General features: G+C 34.1%; 2 protein-coding genes and 1 long non-coding RNA gene across 4 annotated transcripts; all 3 read right to left on the reverse strand.

The window, feature by feature from the left end:
* Positions 1–4,884: 4,884 nt before the first annotated feature.
* Positions 4,885–8,288, reverse strand: LOC100795732 (MDIS1-interacting receptor like kinase 2). Of its 2 annotated transcripts, XM_026125421.2 has the most exons (3): positions 7,864–8,288; positions 5,581–6,801; positions 4,885–5,473 (listed from the first exon to the last, which is right to left on the reverse strand). In XM_026125421.2, the coding sequence occupies exons 1-3, from the start codon at positions 8,150–8,152 to the stop codon at positions 5,112–5,114; spliced, it is 1,872 nt and encodes a 623-aa protein (XP_025981206.1). In that variant the 5' UTR covers positions 8,153–8,288; the 3' UTR covers positions 4,885–5,111. The 2 variants fall into 2 exon arrangements, with proteins under 2 accessions (XP_025981206.1, XP_003545194.1); XM_003545146.5 differs by having other exon boundaries at positions 5,581–8,275.
* Positions 8,289–11,507: 3,219 nt separating this feature from the next.
* LOC100796255 (subtilisin-like protease Glyma18g48580) lies at positions 11,508–19,944 on the reverse strand. Its single transcript, XM_003545147.4, has 11 exons — positions 19,795–19,944; positions 19,534–19,643; positions 19,360–19,457; positions 19,101–19,265; positions 16,172–16,295; positions 13,564–14,107; positions 13,365–13,471; positions 13,013–13,264; positions 12,777–12,891; positions 12,462–12,675; positions 11,508–12,316 (listed from the first exon to the last, which is right to left on the reverse strand). Exons 1-11 carry the CDS (start codon positions 19,879–19,881, stop codon positions 11,781–11,783), a joined length of 2,352 nt encoding a protein of 783 aa, XP_003545195.3. The 5' UTR covers positions 19,882–19,944; the 3' UTR covers positions 11,508–11,780.
* On the reverse strand, positions 18,285–18,824 carry LOC121173478 (uncharacterized). The gene is made up of 2 exons (XR_005888435.1): positions 18,668–18,824; positions 18,285–18,591 (listed from the first exon to the last, which is right to left on the reverse strand). It is a non-coding gene; the product is annotated as an uncharacterized lncRNA (long non-coding RNA).
* Positions 19,945–24,867: the final 4,923 nt, after the last annotated feature.

A 24,867-nucleotide genomic window follows, 5' to 3' on the forward strand; every position in this document is an offset into this window, starting at 1 on the left:
TTCTCTACTTAAGAGAATGCATGACAATGAAAATAGTTGACCTTCAATGTCTTTGAACAATTGAGAGCCAACATTCCCTCTGATATCGATGATTTCTCATTCAAATAAGTAATCTCAATATTATGAGAGATTAAATACTTCTAAGTTTTCTTAAATTTCTTCAACATTGATTTGGGCATTAAATTGATGGCAACACCACCATCAAGTAAGACTTTATTTCGAAAATGGTCAAGTTCTTCGGAATAACTATTGAAACTTGAACTACCCCGTCAACACTTAGAGTGAATGATTCTTTGATGTGTCTTTCTTCTTTGAAATCAGATAGTTCTTTAAGAAATATTTATGTGTTGAATTGTTTTAATTATTATTTTTTAGAATAAGGAGCTTTATGAAAATATGAAGAAAAGACATTAATTTTTTTAAGGTGGGGCAAAGTCACCATTGTCTCAGGCATTCCAAAAAATAATGTTCGTGATAGCAAAAGAGAAAATGAATCAGAAATAATTATCTGTTTTTTATGGAAATATTTTTGGAAATGAATTATTGGGAATTACTAAGTTGTCATGTCTCAAGCATTCCTTAAAAATAAAGTTTTAGCGATTGCAAGTGAATCGGAAAGGGAATAACTAAGGAAATTGCTTCTTGCAATCCATTGTTTACTTCCTGCACCACATACAAGCTGAACAATCAAAAACACCCTTTAGGACTATTTTTGGGTTCCAAAACTACTCTTTCGTAAGCCTATAGGCATTTAGGAGTACTATTTTTTGGGTTTCATAATAACGAATCCAGAATATAGACCAAGAAACTTATCCTTACAGAACACTAACCGGAATCATGAAAACATTATTTTGAATTGAATAATCCGAAGAATAAATTGTTTCGAGAAGTAATCTTAATCTGGAACTACATTCACGTAATTATGGATTGGTTTTTCTAGAATTATGTAAACATAATTCTGGATTAAGCTTTCTGGAAATCATTTGTTCTCCGAATTACTTAATTAGGAATGACACAAATATTTCGCCATTCCAGATAGTGTATTCCAGAAATAAACAAGATCTAAAAAAATAAAAGCTGTGAGGTCTCAAAGCTTTCGATTTTGCACAAACTTTTTTGTCCATTTTTTAGTTTCCTATGGGGTGTAGTAAGCAATTCCTCATAACTAATTACTCATTTTTATTCTCACTAACACTTTATAAACCCAACTAATTAGGGAATTAATAAGTATATTTCCTTTTATTTTCTATTTTCCAAAACACCCTTATATTAAGGGTGGGCGTGCACTGTTACATACAGAAGATGAACAAAGCATGAGTTATATGGGTTAGGACTTAGGAGGAATGTCTGAGTTAGTAAGATAAAATGTTTTAATTTTGTGTGGGTTGCAATTGTGGGAGGTGGTATGATGCAATTGTGAGCAAAGAGAGAAAAATCAGAAAGAAATTGCTTGTTTCCACCAAGGCAATTGCTTCCTGCACCCTAATCTGAAACGTAATTTACATTTCAGATCAACCATTTCTTAATATAAAAATTTATATTCCAGATTACATTTTGAAAAGGCTAATCCATAATGTGAAATTACATTTTGAATTAGGCTTTTTAGAAGGTTAAAAAGGTGCAGGAAGCAAATCTGAAGGTGTAGGAAGCAATTGCCTTCCACCCATAAAAATAAAGAAGGCTGATAAGCCCATATTAATCCCACGAACACAGGAACCCAAAACAAAATAAATTCAACAAATAAAAGGAAAAAACAGAAAACATTTTTTTTTTATCTGAGTTTTATTAAATTTCTCAAGTCGTTGACGACAAAAAGAATGCTTATATTTATATGATTGGCATGTGAAAATTGGTTTGAGAACACAGTTGATATAGCCGCATAAACGATAGCAACCAAGTTGAACAGGGATAGAAAACAAGGATCATTCATGACTAGAATTTAAAGCACATGGGTGTCCATTAATCATTTTTCAAGAGAAAACCAATAAATTTTACCCTAACGCCTAGCCCCACCCCAGGTGCGCTTGCTGTTATCCTCCCTCGTGCTGTCTCCTTCATAAGAATGTCAGTTGAGGAAATTTTTTGGATCAATCAGTGCCTTCTATGTGTGTTAAGTTTTTCATCTAAAAAAAAAACTTAAAAAGAAGCCCCATAGCCATACAGGACCTCCTTATTATACTTACACTCGGTTTTCACACCTCTCTCGTTAATGTATTTTGTATTAATGTATTATTTACTATTAAGGTTAAATATTATAGTTATAATTATAAATGGGGTAATATATATTCACTATATATTTTTCCTCAAAATAAAAACGGTCTTTAATAGTTGAATCTCATGCTTGAATACAATTCATATGTAATTGGTGTTAAAGGTGACTCATTAGTGCTTCACTTGATTAGGATGTTTGCGTTATGGTTTGATTATTCAGTTTTTAGATAAAAAATTATCCTATCTAAATATAAAATAAAGATAGAGTTTGGTTAAAATATAATATCAAATCGGAATCAAATCAAATTTTTATGATTTGGTTCGATTTGATTTAATGATTTTTTATTTTTTTTATTTTATTATCGTATTTTAAAATCTATCCATTAAACTTATATAATTATTATTCTATATTATTTTAAAATAAAATTATTTTTTTATTAAATTTTGTTTAACATATTTTAGTTAAAATTTATTATTTTCACTACTATTTAACATTAATATAAAATGATATTATTAATTTTTTTATAATATAATAGTAATTTGTGTTTTACTTAATATTTAATATTAATTTTTAACAATATTAACATATTTTTTTAACATATAAAAATAAAATATGCATTTTAATTATAAAATAAATGAAAGAAATAAATTATCTATTAATTATCATAATAAAAATCAATATAACTATAATATGTAAATTATTTGGTTTGGTTTAATTTTTTATAATAAGATATGAAAACCAAATCAAACAAAAAAAAATGTGATTTTTAAAATTTTTGGGTTTTGTGATTTTCAATTTTTTTTATTTCATCATTTACCAACGATTTGGTTTTAAATATCCTACACTGACTGTGAATCGACCGTACATGTGTTTCAATTTTCATTGTGTACTGCAATATAATTACAGCATTCCAGATATTCATATCAATAGATTCATTAAAAAAATTCATCTTCTCTTTCCAATAATTATATCCTTCATCATTAAATGTTAGAGTACTTAATGTTACCTTCTTGTAGAAAACTAGAAAAGGCTTATTTTTGAAGCTGTTACACTTGTAATTGAGAGTCGATGTCACTTATTAATCAAATGATTACATATAAATTTAGAAGGTTGAATTAAGTTCTTTCAAAAATGGTCAATATAAATCATGAAAAGAGAAACCCTATATTGATTTGTTGGACAGATATTAGAGTAAAACCACAGAAATCAAACAAATAATCAAATAGAGCAATATAAGAGTAAATTTTATATGTGATTAGTAGTAATATATAGACACCCTATTTCTAGAGTTGAGGAGGCTAACTGACAAATTAAAACTCCTGCAAACGTTAAAACTTTCAAGCAAGCTCAACAATGAAGACATCTATATAAAAAAACAAAAAGGCATCTATCACAATTCCCATAATGCAAATCCATAAGTGAAAGAAACTTACCAAAGTTACTATACACTATCCTATATATGTATTGCAAGCAGAGACATAGTTAACTAGGGGTCCACCAGTTTGGTGAAACACTCAGGCAACAACCTAATATAAATAATTTCATGTTACAATGATTACATATACATGTGTGTGTGTTTCCTTGAATCCAGAAACAACCAGCGTCGAAGGGGCCAAAGTTTCACGTGAAATTTAGATGTACACATTGTTTAGTGCGGACCGCAATATATATGCATGATGTATTTTTGGACACTACCACAAAATTTGTCCGCAGGGTATCTAACATTATATCTTTTGTTTAATTACTACACAGCTTTCACATTTTAGAATTTGGCTAGTTCATTCCTCTCTCAAGAAACACATGGCATATTAGTCCCACTTTCTACATGGTATCTAGCATTAAATAAGTTTTTTCTATGTATGAATCATTAAATCAAAGAATCTTGTTAATTTGATGGTTGAAAACTGTTAATATTTTATGCAGTAATTAATGTATTTTCAGACTAAAGTACAACCACCTATACCTTTTGGAGTGTCTTAAGCTTTGTATTTATGTTGGACAGGTGGCTCATTAACCTGTTAGGTAGTAGAAACCTGCTGTGCTATTTTGTAAGTCAGTATACGGATCAGAAACATAACATTTTGCTGCTGTATGAATGAAATACCTCTCACAGTTCTGATTTCATAGAAACTTATTTTACCAGCAAAACTAATGTTACCTACCTCTGTAACTAGTATTTGTAAAAAGCGGTAGATTCAGCAATAATCAATTATCATTATAATAATTGCTTACTTTGCTTGGATACTAATTTCTAAATACTCATTCACTAATAATTGATTACTTGTCATATTAATTGATTACATTTATCTGAATGTGAACCTAGATGTTTTGTTGGATAGTTTAATTGATTAATTGAAGCAATAATCAATTACAATAGTTAAAGAACTAACGGAATAACAAGGTTGAACTCTTTTACAAACGGACGCGCGGAAAACTTTTCAAGTAAATATTTTTTAGGACTATGGCTAAATATATCTGCAAGAAAACTCGTATATGGATATTTTGAAGAATATATGAATTTGAATATATATGTATTAGACAAATGGTAAAGAATCCTAAGAAAAGGAGAACTGAATTTCTAAAAATCAGTCCCAAAATTATTTTCTTGAAAACTTATAGACACAATTAGGTTATGTAATTGTGCAATTGAGATGTAGAGAGTATAGCCAATGTAAATCTAATGCAATTTATATGATTCTAACACGATTACAGCATATAGAAGTCTAGAAACATTATGTATAACAAAAATACAGTGAGTTGAGGAATAAAGAGGATGTGAGACACAGATGTTATTCTGTTTAGATCATTACTGATCTGCATTGAGTCTCCAGTAAACCGTGCTGAGATTCTTCACTAGTTAAAGCAATAAAAAAAGCATACAACAGGCTGGAAACAAGGTTCAATTATCAACGAGTTGACTAAGTGTGACCATGGAGAATAAATTCACTGAAGATGATGTTGGCATCACAAACTCGTTATACACTTGTTCCATGCTTGGGCGAAAACGTGGACTTTCACTTAAGCAAGCAAATGTTATTTTTGCTATCAAGATCACCTCCTTGTCAACTGGATTCACTGGTTGAGGTAGTCGTTGGTCCAACACATCCTTTAACAGCAAATTAGACGCCGATGACATTCCAGGGGATGAAAAAAATGAAGAAATGAGATCGCCTGGATGCTTCCCCATCATTATTTCCAAACAAAGAACTCCGAAACTGAAGACATCACATTTCTCATTCGCTTCCATAGTATAAGCAAGCTCTGTAATATATTCAATTAAATATGAAAATAGTATCATACAACAAGTAGCAGCACTTATTATTGAAACAAGTATAGTGTTAATTTCTTAATAACAAAAAGGGCCTAACCTGGTGCAGCATACCCATAGGTGCCTGCAAACGAGCTTAAATTTTGTGAATCAGGCTTCAGAATTTTAGCTGTTCCAAAGTCAGAGACTCGGGCTTCATAATCCAAATCTATAAGAACATTCTTGCTTGATATGTCTCGATGAACAATAGGAGGAAAGCAACCATGATGCATATGGTACAAAGCATTTGCCACACCTTTAACAACCTTCACCCTCCTTTCCCAATCAAACAGTGTTGCATGCGTATCATCGTTTAGTAATTTATCCAAGCTACCTCCCTCTAGGAACTCATAAACCAAAAAGGAGAAGCAGGGATGTAAACAATATCCAATTAACTTCACAATGTTACGATGCTTGATTTCTGCCAAGGCTTGAACCTCACTTGTAAAAGCTCTTATGTTGAGTGTTTCCTCGTCGGGTACAGCATGTAGTTTTTTCACAGCAACAATTTGCCCAGTGGATAAACTTGCCTTATAAACAGATGCAGACCCACCTTCTCCAATGAGATATTTGTCATCAAACCCCTCTGTGGCTTCAATGATACTTTCATACACTAATTTTCCATCATAACTCCAAATGGAAAAATAATCCTTGGTTTGTTCTTCTTTAGCCTCCTCCTTTTTGGCCTTTGTTGCTCTTCGATAATAAATACACAACGAAATTCCAATCATCAATAATAATAGAAATAGAGCCCCCAAAGCAGGGAGTAATGCCTGGATGATGACATTTCTTTTCATTTTACCATGAGGTAGGGTGTGGCAAGGCACCAAACCGGAGGCATTTCCACACAAGCCTTTATTATTTTTCAATGCATCAAATGAAGCATTAAGAAAGGCTGGAATGCTAGGAATTGAACCCTCCAATTGGTTGTTAGATATGTCAACATTTGCCAAGCTATTCTTAAAATCAGGAATGGTTCCAGAGAGATTGTTGTGTGAGAGGTTTAGTGTTTCCAATCTTTGCAAAGTTGCAAGTTCTGCTGGTATTTTTCCATTTAACAAATTCCTACCAAGGTCAAGATCTTGAAGAGATTGCAATTGGTTAAACGAAGGAATGCTTTCTGTGAATTTGTTGTTGCTCAAGTTCAAGTGAAGTAATTTGTGTAAAGATCCCACCTGTTTTGGAATTGGGCCACCTAAATTATTTGCTGCAAGCTCCAAATTTTCAAGGCGGGACAAAGCACCTATTTCGGTAGGAATGTTGCCAAAAAGTTCATTGTCACCTATTGATAGATCAAACAAAGAGGTCAAGTTCCCAAGTTCTTTTGGAATTTTTCCTGTTAGATGATTTGAAAACAAGACAAGTTCCTGTAACATGGGTGCCCAGCCTAGTTCTGGTGGTATACCACCAGATAAATTGTTGTTGGATATCTTAAGGCTTGTGAGACTAGGACACTTAGCCCAGTTTGGTGAAATGTGACCATAAAAATTATTGTTACTCAGGTCAACGAAGTCTAACTTTGGATGCACACCAAAAGCATCTGAGATATTTCCGCTCAACCGGTTTCCTGATAGGTTTACTCTGGTAAGACTGGAGCAATTTTTCAGGCTTTTTGGAACTGAACCGGTGAAAGAATTACCATTAGCAGCAAATTTTCTCAGTGACCCACCTATGCAAATTTGTTGTGGCAAAGGACCGGTGAAACGATTTGTAGATAGTTGTAAGCTTTGGAGTTTGGTAAAGTTATTCAGTGCTGGTGGTAATGTACCATGAAGTTTGTTATTAAACACTAATAAAAAATTGAGCTTTGTCAAATTTCCAAGGGTAGAAGGAATAACTCCGGAAATAGTGTTCCTAGAAAGGTCCAGCGACTCTAGATTGATCAAGTTTCCAATGGAGGTGGGAACGGATCCAGAGATCATGTTATGGGCTAAGAAAAAAATGCCGAGCTTTGTCAAATTTCCAATATTTGAAGGAATTGATCCCGAAATTCTATTACTTTCAAAATCAAGAACTTTCAAATTCACCAACTCTCCTATGTAGGGTGGGATGGGACCAGAGAGACTATTGTTTGCGAGCTTAAGATGTTCTAAATTTGTCAAGTTTCTAATTGATGGAATGGTACCAGAAAGTTTATTGCCTGTTAAGTCTAGCAAAGACAAGCTAGCCAACTTCATCATGGAAATGGGGATTGAACCACTAAAAAGATTAGCATCCATTTTCAACTGAGAAACTCTAGACAAGTTAGAAATTTGCTGAGGAATGATTCCATTAAAACTGTTGTTACTAATATCCAGAGTTAGCAGCTTGGGAAAAGATGAAAATTTGAGACTGTGAAGAGTACCTTTTAGCCCAAGATTTGCCACATTTATAGCGGTCACAGAGTTGGAATCATCACAAACGATTCCTTTCCACGTGCAAGGACTTACACCACTGGACCATGATGACAAAGAAGCTTGGCTTTGGTTGTCAAGACTCACTCTCCACTCAAGTAGAGCAGCTGCTTCCCTCTCTTGGTTTTCAGCAGTGATGGCAGCAAAGGCAAAAGAGGTAGACGTGAAAAGTTGGGAGGAATGGAGGCTTAAGAGTGAACATAGAATTAGACGAAGTAATGAAAGCTTAGAGAACATCATATTTTAGCTATTGGGTGATTATGGAATAGCAGAAGATGATGAATCCTCGATCAGAGCTAGTAGTGCAACTAAATAGCAGAAAAACTGCTCCTGTTTAATGTGAAAGTTACAATTACTTAATCTCATAGAATTAGATAGACTAGCGTGGCCTCAGAAAACATGGATTGGATTTATTGGGAAATTTACAATTACTTAATCTCATTCTAGACTATTAGATTAATTTAATAGTTCGGATTTTACCATTTTGTTTTGAAAGTTTTTTTTTGTTCAGACCATCGGTAGGTTTCATCAAATGCAATCAGAGGTAAATAGAACCGTTATGATTTATAGGCTATAAAATTATCCCTCAAAACCATGTGCTAAATTGAAATATTTTGTAACAATTAATTTACACACTTAATAGTATTTTTTATGGGTTTAAAATAAAAAACGATAAATTAATAACTAAAGTAAGAATTAAATTAAAAAAATATTTTTTAAAACAAGTAGTAAAATTTGGATGATAAGATTAAGGTAAATAATAAAGTGACAGTGACTTTTGCTGATGCAAAGTTAATGCATCCAAATCCAAAAAATATTGTGGTCCCCACTTGTAAAATACTTAAAACGTGTTCTACGTTTTTATGTTTATTATTCTTTTAAAAAGACAAAGTGACATTTTAAAATTTTTTATAAATACAAATAGAGGGAAAAGAGAGTAAAAGGTTACCAAATATATTTATGTAAATAAAGATTCTTTTGCAGATAAATAAAGATTTGTATACTATCAATAAATAAGAAATCATTCAATTATTTTTTTTACTCAAATAATACAAAATAAAATAATAATTACATAAATAATACCCTCTCCAGATTATTTATACAAATAGCACCATCACTGTTCACGCAGAGAACTTTGACCTCTCATACCCGATTCCTCTCTTGAATTTTTTTATGTTTATTTTATTTTGATGTTGAGAAATTGGGAACGTCATTTTTATGTATTTATTATTTTTCTGGTTTATAAAAAGAACAATTCATGCCTAAAAAAAGAACAATTCTAATAACGTTTGTTTAGCGGACACTAAAGGTAGCATCAATCACATTCTGAAGTTAGTTTAAGATTTAGTGTCAAAAATGAAGTCTGCACTAATCAATTTTATGTCAGCTTTCATGATTTAGCGTCCACTCTTGGCTAACATTATACCAAGAGTTTCTTGTAGTGATATTATCACAGAATTTGGTGATTAGGAAGATAGGATTCACGATCACAAAATTAGGAAATAACCGCCATCTAGTTCGAGTTTAAATCCTATTGGCACCTGAAAAATGCGCTTTTGAATGGTTTTAGTCATATGAGATCTCTATGCAGTTATCTATGCAGGAGTACTAACATATTCCAGCTGCTCCAACTGACATTCAAATGCTTGCTGTTATCATTTTGTAATTCAAATTCTGCTGATAAAATATGATTATGTGAGGACTAGTTTAAATTCAAATCTCTTTGGCCTTTACTTATTTAGTTGTAACAAACTCTCTGCTGTGCTGTTATAAATACATATTCCTGTTTAACCTTTGCAAATCAATAAAACAATGAAAAATCTTTCATTATTGGTGGGATGTTGTTAAGGGTTTGACAAGTGTACCAAATGTTCAAGTAATAATAAAGTCTTGGAAGTCTGAATGTCGAATTTATAAAAATTTTGTGTTGTATTTATCTTGCATATTTTTTAATTAATTTATAAGTGAAGAAATAATATAAAAAAGAGGGGCAGAAGAGAAAAAAATAATAATGAATTATAAAAAGCAAAAGAATTAAAAGCAGAATAATTCAAAACGAGATTCAATAGAATGAGAGTGTTAGGATCTAACATGCTATCCTACCCACATTTATTCATTTGCTCGCCCCTCAGAATGACAAGCCTATTTTATTTGCATGCGCATAAAATTATCATTTTATGTCTAGCAATGACTTTCTTATGAAATTCTTTCTTTTTGTTCTGTGAGAAGTTATTCTCTTCTGAGTATCTAACTCCTAAAAGAATGAAAAGATGAATAATGCATGAAAAGATAAACATAAAAGATGATAGAATGAAAAAAAACTTGGTATTGCATCGATAAATAGTAAGTACATCATACATCGCTTGCTTGACTTTTAGGTCTGTCAGGCCCTAGGATTTAGCACCCATGGCGATGAGGGCTATATAATGAGGGGAGAGAAAGAAAGAAAGGGATAACATAATAAAAGAAAGGAGATGAAGAGTTCTCAGGGCTTTAGGTAATAGTAGTGAGAGTGCTCTGAGACTTGGTGAGTCGTTCCCCCTCGACCAGATTCTCCATTTACAACTGCTGAAGTGGACTTTAGATCTTCGTAGGCTCGCTTAGCGCGCCCTCCTTTGCTCAGTGCCAATGGATCACGTGCTTAATGGACTCCTCTCGCTTAACGTGCTCTGTTTTGTTGGATCTCGCGCTTAGCGCGTGTTGCGCGCTTAGCGGATTCTGTTTCTGTTGCGCGCTTAGTGCCATGTCTTCTGTCTCGTTTAGCGCGAGTTGTACACTAAGCGAGTCGTGGGGTGGATCTTTTTTGATTTTTTTTTTTTTTTGTCTTCATTATTTTCCACTTTTTATTTTTAGCACCTTCAGTTTTTGTATTTGTCGCCAAGATTCAACGAAACATCAATTTTTTAACATTTAAGTGTAAATAACTGTTAAATAATTATTTTTAAAGATAATTTGACTTTATTTTTTATTATCAAAGTACAATTATTTAGCAATTATCAGATGTTTAAAATAAGTGGTTGTATATCATTACTCACAACAACCAGAGTCTATATGGTAGTACTACTATATTGTATCAAGAGCCTATCTTTAATCAACCTTTTTTTTTTTTTTCGACCCACATGGCCTCCCAAACCACCTCTTCCACAACAACCAACAATGCCTATAGCTCCTCTAACTCTAACATCATTGAGTTCAACCTTGCACCCAACCTGCCAACCAAACTTTCAGCAATCTGGAAGGAGATGTTAAATAAACCACTCCCTGTCCTCCATCCACTATTGGATCTGGAGACTCCGCGGTCACAAATCCTGAATACCTGCATTGATGTCACCAAGATAGCCATTTTTCACTTGCCTTACTCGGATCCTGCAGCCCCGCGGCTCAGGTTATGTGGCCTCAGCTACTTCCTCTGCAGATGCTTCTGCTTATCTTGCCCTCAGCCTCAGCCACTAATCTAGAGGCATTCTATGTTGGGAACCAAAGTAAATGAAGATGAATGCATGACTGCACGAGATAAAATAGAAAGAAGAGAAATCAATGGTGAAGGCAAATTGATGGATTAGAGCCTAATTAAAATTGTTCAATATTATTTAGATAGGGTCTCAACTCTCAACATTGTCTATTAATTAGACTTTCAAAGATACGGGTTCCATACATGATAGAGTGTGCCTATTACAAACATAGCTCCAAAGCAACAGAGTTCAATACCTCGAAATTTTAAACCTTCCTACTAGTTTAGACAAAGTTTAACACAACAGGAGTAGGAAGCACGCTTATATTACAGCCTAAAAACAGCAAACGCAAACACACTCAAATGACAGTGATAACATAACAATGCTGAGAGCAACTTCTAACTTCTAAGGTTACATTACAGAACTACAACAGGACTGGTTACTCTGTGCCTGCCATCTGTCCAAGACAAATTCCCAAATAAAGGCAACCCATGACGGGCACCAATTGGCTGCAGTATAACCTGAAACTTCTTCTTTTCTCCGGTTCTCTTAAAAGTCAACGAACATGGTTGAACAAGAACCTTAATCCCCTTCGGCCCGTGAGTATTCACAACATACGTGCTTGGAGGCCCAACATTTGTAACTGTACGAGTAACACTTATGGTCTTTGACCCAGAATGACGCACCGTAATTGAAGGATAGTTGAAATCTTCAATTCTGTAAGACTTGGGACAAGTGTAAGGAAATTTCAATTTGGCAAATAAGTTGAGTAAAGCTTGGTTGTAACCAGAAGCACATAAGAAGTTCAAGTAATCGGAGGTGCGTAAATCGTAAACGAGTCCAGGGTCAATTGCAAGGTTAGGTTGAATGTGTCCGGCACCATATTCGAATGGAGTTGCTACCTCATCAAATGCATTGCGAATGGGTTGATTCGTGTTGTCTAGTGTTGTAGCTGGAATTAATTAAGAGCATAGTTGTTAATTAATAAGCCACCAATGCTTTGCCAAATGATATGCTGCATATGTGCATTTTATATTTTGTACATATGACAGTATTTTGTAATTGAGCATGCATATGCATATATATTACTAATGTACCTGTGGTCATAATAGCTGATTTGATAGCTGCTGGACTCCAAGTAGGATGATATGCTTTGAGAAGACCTGCAATGCCAGCGACATGAGGGCAAGACATAGAAGTTCCCTGTTGCACATTGAAAGGAGACCGACGTCTATCTGATGCAATATTAGACGGACCTGCTCCTTGTGTAAAAGCTGCAATTACGTTCACACCAGGAGCAGTTATGTCTGGCTGAAAAAGAAACAAATTACCGCAAGTTTATCTTACATGAGTCATTAATTGTAAGAACGAAAATCATCATGTCATATTGGTGTAACAAAATGTATGTAGACCTTTAGTATTAATGGTTGCACGGAACTGGGGCCCCTGGATGAGAATCCTGCTATGATTGGAGCAGGCTTTACTCCTATATGTGTCCTTGCCGCACTCAAGTAAGCTAAGACCCCCCTGCAACAATATATGTAGAAATTAATTAAGTGTTTATATATATATATATATATACATACACACACGACATTTGAAAGGGACTAATGATATGTGTGTGTGAGAGAGAGAGAGAGAACTTTACTTGCTGCTGATGTTGAAAGCACCTCCTTGACTTTGATTCCATGTTCCACTGATACTTGCAGCAGGTAAAACATGATTCTCGGCCAGAAGTAAATTTCCACTTTGCTCATCATTTTGCACAAAAACTGCCACAGCACCAGCAAGAGCACCCTGTTGGCCCTCACTAACTGAAGTTAATTTATCACCTCGAAGGCATATTAGTATCTTTCCCCTTACTTTTCTAGGATCAAGTGTTCCCGGTTTGCAAAGACGACTACACCAACAAACATATATACATACATATACTCGTATGAGACAAGTACATATAAATATTTGAAGCAAGCTTGGGAAATAAAAACAAAAATTGTGCTTACGCATCATTAATAGACACATGAGGAAGTCTAGCCTCGACAGAATTAATTATGGGATAGAACTTGTTCGACGGGGACGATGGAGGCAAGCCTCGATTGAGACTGGCACCCTGATATATACACACACATTCCAATTAATTAAGTTGACATAATAAAAACATATGAAACTAATAAATTAAGGAAAAATATAGAAAGATGATACCGTAATGGATTGATTGTCGCTGAGAGAAATGTCGCTGAGAAAATCCCTGTCTAGTGTGCTAGCAGCAACGGTGAAGGACCAGGGTGCAACATTTGTGACACTTAAAGGTGATGGTCCATCATTTCCAGCAGAGCAAACTACGACTACGTTTCTGGCAACTGCATGGAATGCCCCTATGGACATCCCATCTGTTAACAAAGCTTCGGTATAGGGATTAGACGAACCGATAGAGGCAGAGATGACATCAACACCATCATGAATGGCATGATCAAATGCTTGTAGAATATCTGCTTCATGGCACCCTCCTGTGTCCAATTTATGCCAGCACGCTTTGTAGGCCACAACGCGTGCTCTTGGGGAGCCTCCCTTAGCAGTACCTTTGCCGTTACCTTCAACATTTGCTCCACGAGCAAAATTACCACCAGCTGTTGACAGTGTGTGGGTGCCATGCCCTACCAAGTCACGTCCACTGCGTAGCGTTCGACCAACCTTCCCAACTTCAGACTCGTGATTTTTTAGGAAAGTTCTTGCTCCAATCAGCTTCCTGAATATTCATAATATTATAGGCCGTTCTACCTTGTTACCGACAACAAAACTTCCAATGATAAACTGAACTAAATCATTACAGGTATCTAACATACTAATTATGAAAACAAATTAGTTTTTTTAAAAAAATTATTAGCTTTTTTGGGTCTAGACAACAGTTATTCTTTATTAGCTTGCCAACACAATTTATGTAAGAATATTAAAAGGTATCGAATTTGTTCTGTCATTCAAAGGAGCAATCAGTGCAGATATATACACTGGCCAATATTCATCATGAGGCTTGCGATGTTGCTCCCAAGTCCTAAACATATGCATATGTTTGTGGCAAAGAAAAAGTTACGCCTAAATTACCCTACATTAATATCCATATCAAATATACTCCTAAACATACGCCTATAAGATATTCCTACCGGATTTTGTTAAAGAGAAATGATTCTTTGGACACCCAAAGGTATAGACACCTTGAGAGAGATGGAAAGAGAGGAGAGATAGATAATTGATAAGATTGATGATGGATGTGATGTAACAAAAAGAGAGATATGAATGTTTGTAAAATCAAATGATTGAACATGAATAGTTATTATACTAAAGTTAAAGTTGAATAGTATGCCTAATATCAAATTATGTAAAATCACGTGATTGAGCATGTATAGTTAATGTAGTGAAGTAAGGTTGAATTGTTCCACTAATAGTGAGTTTAATTATTAATGAAAATAATTTTTAATTACATTTTATTTATCTTTTGATCGAACTCATTAGACAAAATTTATTTTCCATGATAAATCCAAGGATTAAAACAAAAAAAAAATGAGTTATTGGTGTCCAAATATCACTATTCTTTTTTAAAAAAATGTTACATGGTATTTACATCTTTTATTTACAAGCGTAAATTTAGCATATCCCATTAAATATCACGTTAACAACTTATCATGACTCTTAAAAAAAAAAAAACTTATCATGTCTAGGTGTTGCAACCTCTTTAATTTTTGAAAAACATACATGAGCACCCTCTTATTCATTACTTTACCTCAACCCAATTTACAAAAGAAAATCCCTGTTTGTTTCCAGAAATAATATTTCTTTTTTTTTTACTGAAGAAATAATGAAAAACATACATGAGCACCCTCTTATTCATTACTTTACCTCAACCCAATTTACAAAAGAAAATCCCTGTTTGTTTCCAGAAATAATATTTCTTTTTTTTTTACTGAAGAAATAATATTCTTGGAAATACTATTACATTAAGATGTTTGATAAATATTTAACATTGCTTGGAATATTTTTAAATCTATATTAATTTAAAAATAAAATTATCGAATAAACAAAATATAAAAGAGAAAAGTGAAAAATTATTTTAGAAAATAAAGCTTCTCACTTTTGCATCAGAATAAAATGGCAATGAAATCAAGATGTCTAATTCAATTGGTTAAACATGCTGTAAATCTCTAGTGCCATGTTAATATTTCCGAGAATATACGTTTACTCCGTGAAACAAATAAACTCAAAGTAATGTATGCAAAATATTGAATTCTATTATGTATTTTTTTTTTTTTTTGTTATTAAGAGAATCTTCCATCTATATATAGTTATCAGGACGAATCCAAAAACTAATTACAAAAGAAAAATCTGAAGAGGGTTGGGTCGGGTTTAAGTCCCGTCCTATTTTGTTTGTTGAATTTCCAAGTCCGTCCCTTTGTTTCCGAAAATGACAAATTTATGGCTTCATACCTGGCATCACAATCCCTCCCTTTGCTAAACTTTTATTGCAAAAAAAAGATATAAAATTAAATATTTGCGCTATGATTGCACATTGAATAATTGTTAATTTCTCTGTATAAAATGATAACGTACGTGCAGCCTGATTAATTTGATCCTTTTTGGTTGTTTTTCTACACTAACTTGAGTACTAATTTTATAAATTTACATTCAATTACCTTAAGTTATATATTTCAGTAAAAAGAATATATTACCTTTGTTTAAAAGGCTGGTTTCTTATGTTTTAATGGGTAGTTCAACAACCCCAATTTACGAATTGAAAGTTGAAACAACAAAGAAAATTTACCTGTTACAGAAGTATCCCTGTGTACCATTAAAACTGTCAATTTGACAGACACCGTTCCCACGCCACTTTGACGGGACTGGTCCGTATCCTTTATCGCGGAAACTGGAGTGTTCGGGCCAAACTCCTGTTCAAAAAGCTACTAATGTATTTGCAAGAGGAATATGATGGACTTTGGAGTACAAATTAATGACTTTTTATATAAAATGTAAACTATTTTAATTATAGTAGTGAGAATGAAATCCATCCATTTGTTAAAATAAATTATTTAATAGGTGTGATTGGCACACACTAAGGTAAAACATAAAGAGAATAATGCATAACAAATATGTTTAAATTACGAGACATTTTTGAAACACAATGAACACAATACAAACAAATTAATGTAAAACTTATTATAGTATCATTCTTAATATAGATTATCTTAACAAAATTACTTTTATAATTATTATTATATTTTAGAAAATATCATATACTGTTATATATTATTAATATACAGTGGTTGTCCTAAGCACAGTCGAGGTGAATCATTTTTGGAGGGGGATCATTTTTATTTTATTTTGTTTATAAATATTAAAATAATTTTATATAGTTTTAAAATTATATAAAAATAAAAAAATAATAATAACCAATAATTTTTTAGGGAAAAAATTAACAATAATTAGTCAATTAATGGGTGATGTTTTACTTTTCCACAAAAATCTACTCACAATTCTGGAAAAATGAATCCACAATTTTATGCATAATGCTAACGTAAAGAAGAGAGTTGGTATATTATTTCCTGTCATATTTTTTTTTTCCAGCATTAACGTAATTATGTAAGCAATGACATTGAACTTTCTCCCTTTCCCTCTAATCTCTGCATCTTGGGTCTCTCTCTTTAATCTCTTTGTCATTGCACCATGTCTAACAACCCGAATGCACAGTTACACAGAAACAATCGTGTCGTGCCACTAATAAGTCCTACCTTTTCATTGTGTTTCATCCTCTTTAATTTCTTTGTCGATCACTTTGTGTCTCATTGTCGTTGTGTGTACTTGGGTAATTTATCGTTTCATAATGGTAGGAACTAATTAAGACACATAGTACTGGTGGACACCATCATTGATTCTGTTTTCCATTGTGTTGTGGCTTTCAAGGATTGCTCGTATGTTTAATCATTTTTAGCAAGTGTGTTTAATTGTTTATACTTTTGAAAATTGGTGTTTGTAGGTTCAACGTTACAATATATATAGCAATGCCAATGTAAACCTGAGGAATTGTTTCACTTTAGTTGGTATTTGGGATACAAATGAAAAGAGGAGGGATACATTAGGGATATATAAGAAAATAATAAAAATCGAAACTAAAGTACAACATAATTATTCTTATAATCTTGATGGTTAAATTGTTGTTAAGAGAGGTTTTAATGTTTGAATTAAAATCAAGCTTGGTGATATTTAATTATTTAAAGATATTTAATTATTTTCCCTTGTATAACTTTTAAAATAATATTAATTGTTCATGTTGTTACATATGCATATGCTTAAAGAATTAAGTTTATCGACATTGAAATGATTAAAATTCTATTTGCGACCTATTAATTAATTAGAATTTCTTTTATTTTTATCAAAAACAATTTTTAAAAAATCTCGATTACAAACAGGCTATTAATAATATACAACAAAAAATACATTAATTGAAGAAAAATATTCAAATAATTATAAGAACATCGTCTTCTCGTTTCTCTTACAAATAATAATGAAATTATTTAAATATATTACTTTGATTTTTGCATAGATATATATAATTTCTCATTTTTTATTTAAAATGAATGGGTTTGGTTAGAAGAAGCAAACTTAAACTAAACCTAAAACGACTCACCGACGTGTTTTTGAGCTGATAGATGGATAGGTGATCACAGTATATATATGTGTGTGTGTGTGTAATGGGATAAATTGTAATGTCGGTCTTTCATTGATTTTCGATCTATAATTTTATTTTCTCTTTTTTAAAAAAATATACAATTTTTGTCATATCCTTAATTTAATTTTCTATATGCTTATTTTTTTTATATTTTAATTAATTAATTTTTTTAATAATATTTTAAATGAATATGTTAGGTTTAAAGTTTTTCAATTGAACTAAAATTAAAAGAAATAAAATATATGTAAAATTAAAGATTAAATCATAAATGTGAATTTTTTAAATACCAGAATTGCATTAAAAGGAGATAAAATTTTTTGTTAAAGAATAAAGGGGAAATCAAATTGCAATTTAACAGTTGTAACTATAAAAACAATATTTTAAAATTTCTAGAAAAAATGTCTTAATTATATATCTAGATATCGAATTAATTCAATAGTTAAATTAAAACATAATTAAGATATTTGGTGGCTTGGTGCTGAAGAAGTAAACACAATAATAAAATATCAGTTCAGCACCTTAAATTTTCGATCAATTTGTTGTCGGAATTGGTGCTGAAGAAGTAAACACAATAATAAAATATCAGTTCAGCACCTTAAATTTTCGATCAATTTGTTGTCGGAATAAATGTAATATAATGTAATTTAAAAGCTGAGCTGTTGCGTTGTAAAATGACGTACGGCTTTTCTTAGGATTTTTTTTAAAAAATAGGATACAATATTTTTTAATTTCTATAAATATAGTTAAATGTAATTTTCTTAAAATATACTATATATATATATATATATATATATATATATATATATATATATATATATATATATATATATATATATATATCAACAAGTCATATCACATGTTACTTTAGAATAACTATTAAAATGATGTAACTAAATATATCATATGACAGTGACGCTTTAAAGGAATATTTATAATTTCATAATCTCTAATAAATGTTAATCTCAACTAAAGCACTATGCATCTACTAAAAAAGAACAAAAAAAAAAAAACTAAGCAATATGCATACCTGTATCGATATTAGCGATGATTATATTTTCTCCAAATCTTGCTTTCCTCCAAGCAGAGTTTGCAGGAATTCTTCCATTTTTTTCCAGTCCAAGAAATTCCCATGACCTGGTTGTATGCAATTTGTGTTCTTTGCTCAAGAAAACAGAAACTACATTTGGGTTTTCTGAACCAATACAAACATATAATATACACTATATCAATTTGCGAGGCTTCAAGATGAGTACAAAATCATGGTCATGGTAATAGTCTTTGCTCACTTGCAATCTCTGATGCTTCTTCCTCTTCAAGTATGGCAGCAAAGCCATTGATGTGCTTATTGTACGAGTACATAATTGCTTCCTTGGCCTTCTCATGACTGTTAAATTATCAATTTTTTTAATTAACATGCACGTCCTAATAATATATTTAACAGAATTTAACATTTGTTTTACCTTCCTAAGTAAGAAGCGACTAAATCATGATGGGAATTTGTGGCTGTTTCAAGATCACTAGGCAAAGGGTCTGGACCATGAGAATGTCCTCCCATGTACACAATGTAGGTCTGAAAACACAGAATCCAAAGCACGCAATTGGTACATCAACAAAATATAAATTTGGAAATTCTCAAAGTTGGAACTTGAACAATTACAAAACTCCATAAGATTAATGAGAAACCGTAATGGGCGAACTAATAAAATGCAAAGCTTACTTGCCTTTCTAAGAGCATTGGTAGGTTCCTGCAAGAAAAAGCAGAGAAGAAATGATGTCAAAACAAGTTTGAAGATGGAGAATGGCATCATGTATCTCCAACTGTTCTTCTGTTCTGGGGTGGCTGTAGTCCATGATGTGCCTCTGCTTATATTGGAAAATGGGTAACATATATTTACTTTGTTTTTTTGTTTCTTTTCCTTCTTTTTTTCGTCCTACTTCTATTCTGTTTTTTTCCCCTTATCTTTCTTCCATTATTTTTCATTATAACATTTATTACATCCATCATTTTTTATTTTTTATTATTCCTTTCTCTTCACCGTACACCTAAACAAGAAAGCAATGATTCAACATTTATCGTAACAGAGAAAGAATTGTGCTCGAGGGAGATAATGAATTTTGCATTTATATGGGATATAGAGGAATAGGTTTGTAACTTTTATTAATTAATTTGATATTAGTTTACAGTGATATATATACAAGTGAACAGTCCTAATATGTAGTGAATCAAGCTACCAATCTCCTAATAATTCTCAACAAATCAGAATTGAAAATAACAGATTTACACGGCTAAATAATTAAAGGAATTGAAAACTAATTATTATTATTGATATCCTCCCGCAAGTTGTATAATTTGGATGAGAGATGCAACTTGGACAGTAGCGATTCGAACCGAGGGCGAAGCAGAGGCTTTGTTAGAATATCAGCAAGTTGATCATCGGTAGACACAAAAGACACTTGAAACTTGCCATGTTGAACATGTTCTCGGAAAAGTGGTAGGCTAAGGCTATATGTTTCATCCGAGAGTGGAAGACAGGATTAGCACTGAGATTTGTGGCACCAAGAATGTCACAGTATATGACTGGATTGGCAGTGGGCATGTGACCAAGTTCTGTGAACAAGGAAAGAACCCATAATAGTTCACTAGCCGTGTCAGCCAATGCTTTGTATTCTGCTTCAGTTGATGATCGAGCAACAGAACATTGTTTGCGGGAGCTCCAGGAGATGGGAGTGTTACCGAGATACAACAAGTAACCAGTGGTTGAAACATAATCATCCTTGTCACCAGCCCAATCAGCATCCGAGTAGGCATGAAAGGTCAAAGGAGCAGTCGCTGAGATGAAGACTCCTTTGTCACAAGAGCCTGCCAAATATCGGAGCACTCGTTTGAGTGCAGACCAATGCGTCGTTCTTGGATTTTGCATGAACTGTGCGAGTTTGTTAGTGCTGAAGGCGATATCTGGACGTGTAAGACTCAAGTATTGAAGGCTTCCAACCAGTGTGCGGTACTCCTTTGGAGAGGGTAGGAGATCACCAGAATCCTTAAGTAATTGAACACTCGCTGACAAAGGAGTGGATGCTGGTTTTGTATTTGTCATGCCTGATTTATGTAGCAGATCAATGATATATTTCCTTTGTGAAAGAAACATTCCTGCAGCGGAAGGAATTACTTCGACACCCAAGAAATAACTGAGACATCCAAGATCTTTTAACGAAAACCGAGCAACAAGTGTGGCAATGAGTTTGGACAACTCTGCAGATGAATTTCCAGTGATAATTATATCATCAACATATACTAATAAGTAAAGTGTAACCTCTGGTTTTTGGTAGATGAAAAGAGATGCATCTGCAGTGGAATTGACAAAACCAAGGGAGAGCAGGAATACGCGAAGCTCCGTATACCAGGCGCGGGGTGCTTGCTTCAGCCCATAGAGTGCCTTTTTGAGGCGACAAACATGATCAGGAAAGTTTTTGTTGACAAAACCAGGTGGTTGTATCATGAAGACTTCCTCCTTAAGTGTCCCTTGAAGAAATGCATTGTTGACATCAAGCTGACGTATGGGCCACCCTTGACGAACTGCAAGAGTTAGGACAATGCGAATGGTCACCGGTTTAACAACGGGGCTAAAAGTTTCTGTATAGTCCCAACCAGAGCGTTGGTGAAACCCTTTGGCGACTAACCGAGCCTTGTAACGATCAATTGATCCGTCTGGATTTCGTTTGATTCGAAATACCCATTTACAGCCAACCAAATTTTGATCAGAGGACCGACTGACAAGATCCCAAGTGTTGTTGTGGTGTAAGGCATCAAATTCGGCTTGCATGGCTGAGCGCCAATCAGGGTCGCGAAGGGCCTGGGTGATGGTGTTGGGTTCAATGGGAGAGAAGGCTTGGACATGGAGATTAAGCTTTTGGATGGGTTTGATAATGTTGTTTTTAGACCGAGTGATGATCCCACCTCCATTTGGGTTGACAATGGTTTGGGGTGGTGGAGCAGAGAGTTGCGGGGATGATTGTGAGGTTGGAGGAGGAGATTGAGTGGGGTTTGTGGGTTCGGTGGAGGACTGGGCCATATATGGGGAGTTGGTGATGGATGGGGAGGAAGGGGCAGGAGATGAATCTTCCGGTGGGTTCATGGGTTGTAAGATGGAGAGTTGAAGTGGGCCTGTTTGTTGCTCCGGACTTGGACTAGCGTGAGTTACTAGGGAGTTGAACGGGAATTCAGATTCAACGAACTTCACATGCCGAGAGGTGTAGATCCTTCCTGTTGTGGGATCGAGACACAAATATGCATGTTGATCAGCCGAGTAACCTACAAAAACACACATAGCAGACTTTGGTGCAAGTTTATGGTTAGCATATGGTTTAGTCCAGGGAAAACACAAACATCCAAAACACTTTAACTTATGATAATCCGGACTAATGTTGAGCAATTTAGAATAGGGTGATTGGTACCCAAGAATTGGAGTTGGGAGGCGATTTATGAGATAAGCGGCGGTGATCATGGCGTGAGGCCAATAGGTGAGGGGCAAGCCCGAGTGATGGAGAAGAGAGAGACCGGTTTCAGCAATGTGACGATTCCGGCGTTCTGAAATTCCATTATGTTCAGGTGTATGAGGTGGCGTTGTATGATGACTTATACCATGATTTAGTAAAAAAGGGCGAAGACCAATATATTCGCCACCATTGTCTGTGTAAAGAATTTTTATTTTGTGATGATAGAAATTTTCAACTAGCGGTTTAAATTTGGGAAATATAGTTTGCACATCAGATTTTCGTTTCATTGGATATAGCCAAATATAACGAGTAAAATGATCAACAAACATGCAATAATAGCGAAGATCATCAATTGATAAAATAGGAGAAGTCCAGACATCAAAGAAAATTATTTCTAATGGATAACAAGATTGAAGAGTGGATTCATGGAATGGAAGTTTATGACTTTTGTTAATTTGACACGAGTGACAATCGGATTGCGGAAATTTATTTGAGCCTAAGGAAAAATGTTTCTGAACAAATTTGAAAATAGAAGATGAAGGGTGCCCAAGCCTATGATGCCATGATGCAGAGGATTCTGTTCGAACCGTGTGGACGGAGGGTGAGGTGGCGGACCAGAGATAGAGTCCATCCACACATGAGTCTTTATGGGTTGTGTGACCCGTCTGCAAGTCCTTCACATAAAAAAGTTTGGCAGGAAAACAACAGCAGAGTTGGTTTGTTGGGTAAGTTTAGAGACAGAGATTATTTTTTGTTTCATGGAAGGAACACACAGAGCATTAGACAAGGATAAATCATTAAGTAAAAGTGTTCCAGAATGAGTGATGTTTAAACCTGAACCATTACCCATAAACAGTGAGTCAGGACCAGTGTACGGATGATGAAGTGCCAGATTATCAGATCATTGGTTACGTGATGTGTCGCTCCACTGTCAAACAGAAAATCATGTTGCGATGGGCGGCAGTTGCAGTATTGACCTGAACCTGTCCAGTGTGAGTCGGAGAGTTACGAGGTGGCGGTCGGAGGTCGGGGTGGGGGACACACCTAGGGATGCTGCATGCTGGGAAGGTTTTGGCCAACTGGAGGAGGAGGAACATGAACCCTATTGATGGTTTGCACACCACTGGACCAGACCGGCCCAGGAGGAAAAGGGTTTGCAGGATGTATGATGGTGTCTTTGAAAGGACCAATAGATGTGCGGATGTGTTTTGAGAAGGATCCAAGATCATGCGAGGTCTTGGTTGAGACACAAGGAGGCCACTTCATTAGAGAGAGTGGTGAGGAGAGCACCATATATAAGGCGGTCCTGGTGACGCAGTGAGCAGGTGGAGTCGTTACCGGAGTGATGCAGTGGTGGGGGTCGTTTTCGACGGCGCAGGAAAAGATCCATCTGGATATTGAGGAGATCATAGCCATCAAGGAGAGCTTCAACTTGTTGTTTCCAATTAGGATAATTGTTGGGAAGAAGTTTGGTGACATTGGTGAAAGTGATGCAAGCAAGGGGTTTGGATGGCTCATGGGGGTTGGGAATGAAGGAGTTGTTGTCGGCCATGGGAGGCAAGGGTGGGGAACGACGTCCTTAATTGAAGAAATAGGGAATGGTGGATCGTTTAGGCTGATACCATATAGAGGAATAGTTTGTAACTTTTATTGATGAATTTGATATTAGTTTACACTGATATATATACAAGTGAACAACCCTAATATGTAGTGAATCAAGCTACCAATCTCCTAATAATTCTCAACAAATCAGAATTGGAAATAACAGATTTACACGGCTAAATAATTAAAGGAATTGAACACTAATTATTATTATTGATATGGGAAACAATTAAAGTGGCATAGTTATGCATAATAGGAGCTCAATATGAAATGGATTGTTTTCAGCTTTGTCAGGCGTGGAAGAAGCATATTTCTTTTTCTTCTTCTTCTTCTTTTAATATAAGGTATAAGAAGAAGCCTATTTCATAGTCTGGTAGAGGATGTGAGAAGAATTAGTTCTAATGCTTCAAGGCAAGAATTGTTATTCAAAAAAAGACAAGGCAAGCTGTCCATTGTTTAGCTTCCTTGTCTTTTTATTTATTAGATGGATGTTGAATTCAGGGAGGAGGTCTCTTACGAATGGGGAAAAGAAAAGCCTAGCTTCGAGGCCTAGCAACTAATAATTGTTAAATATAAACTATTTTTTATAATAAAAATATATTGAAAATATCTTTAAAAATATTTATTTAACAGTTATTTTTTACTTAAATGATATGAATTGATAATTTTCTTTTTTCTATGACTTGAAGATATGAAAA

The sequence above is a fragment of the Glycine max genome, chromosome 14 (assembly GCF_000004515.6).
Source record: "Glycine max cultivar Williams 82 chromosome 14, Glycine_max_v4.0, whole genome shotgun sequence".
Lineage (NCBI taxonomy): Eukaryota > Viridiplantae > Streptophyta > Magnoliopsida > Fabales > Fabaceae > Glycine > Glycine max.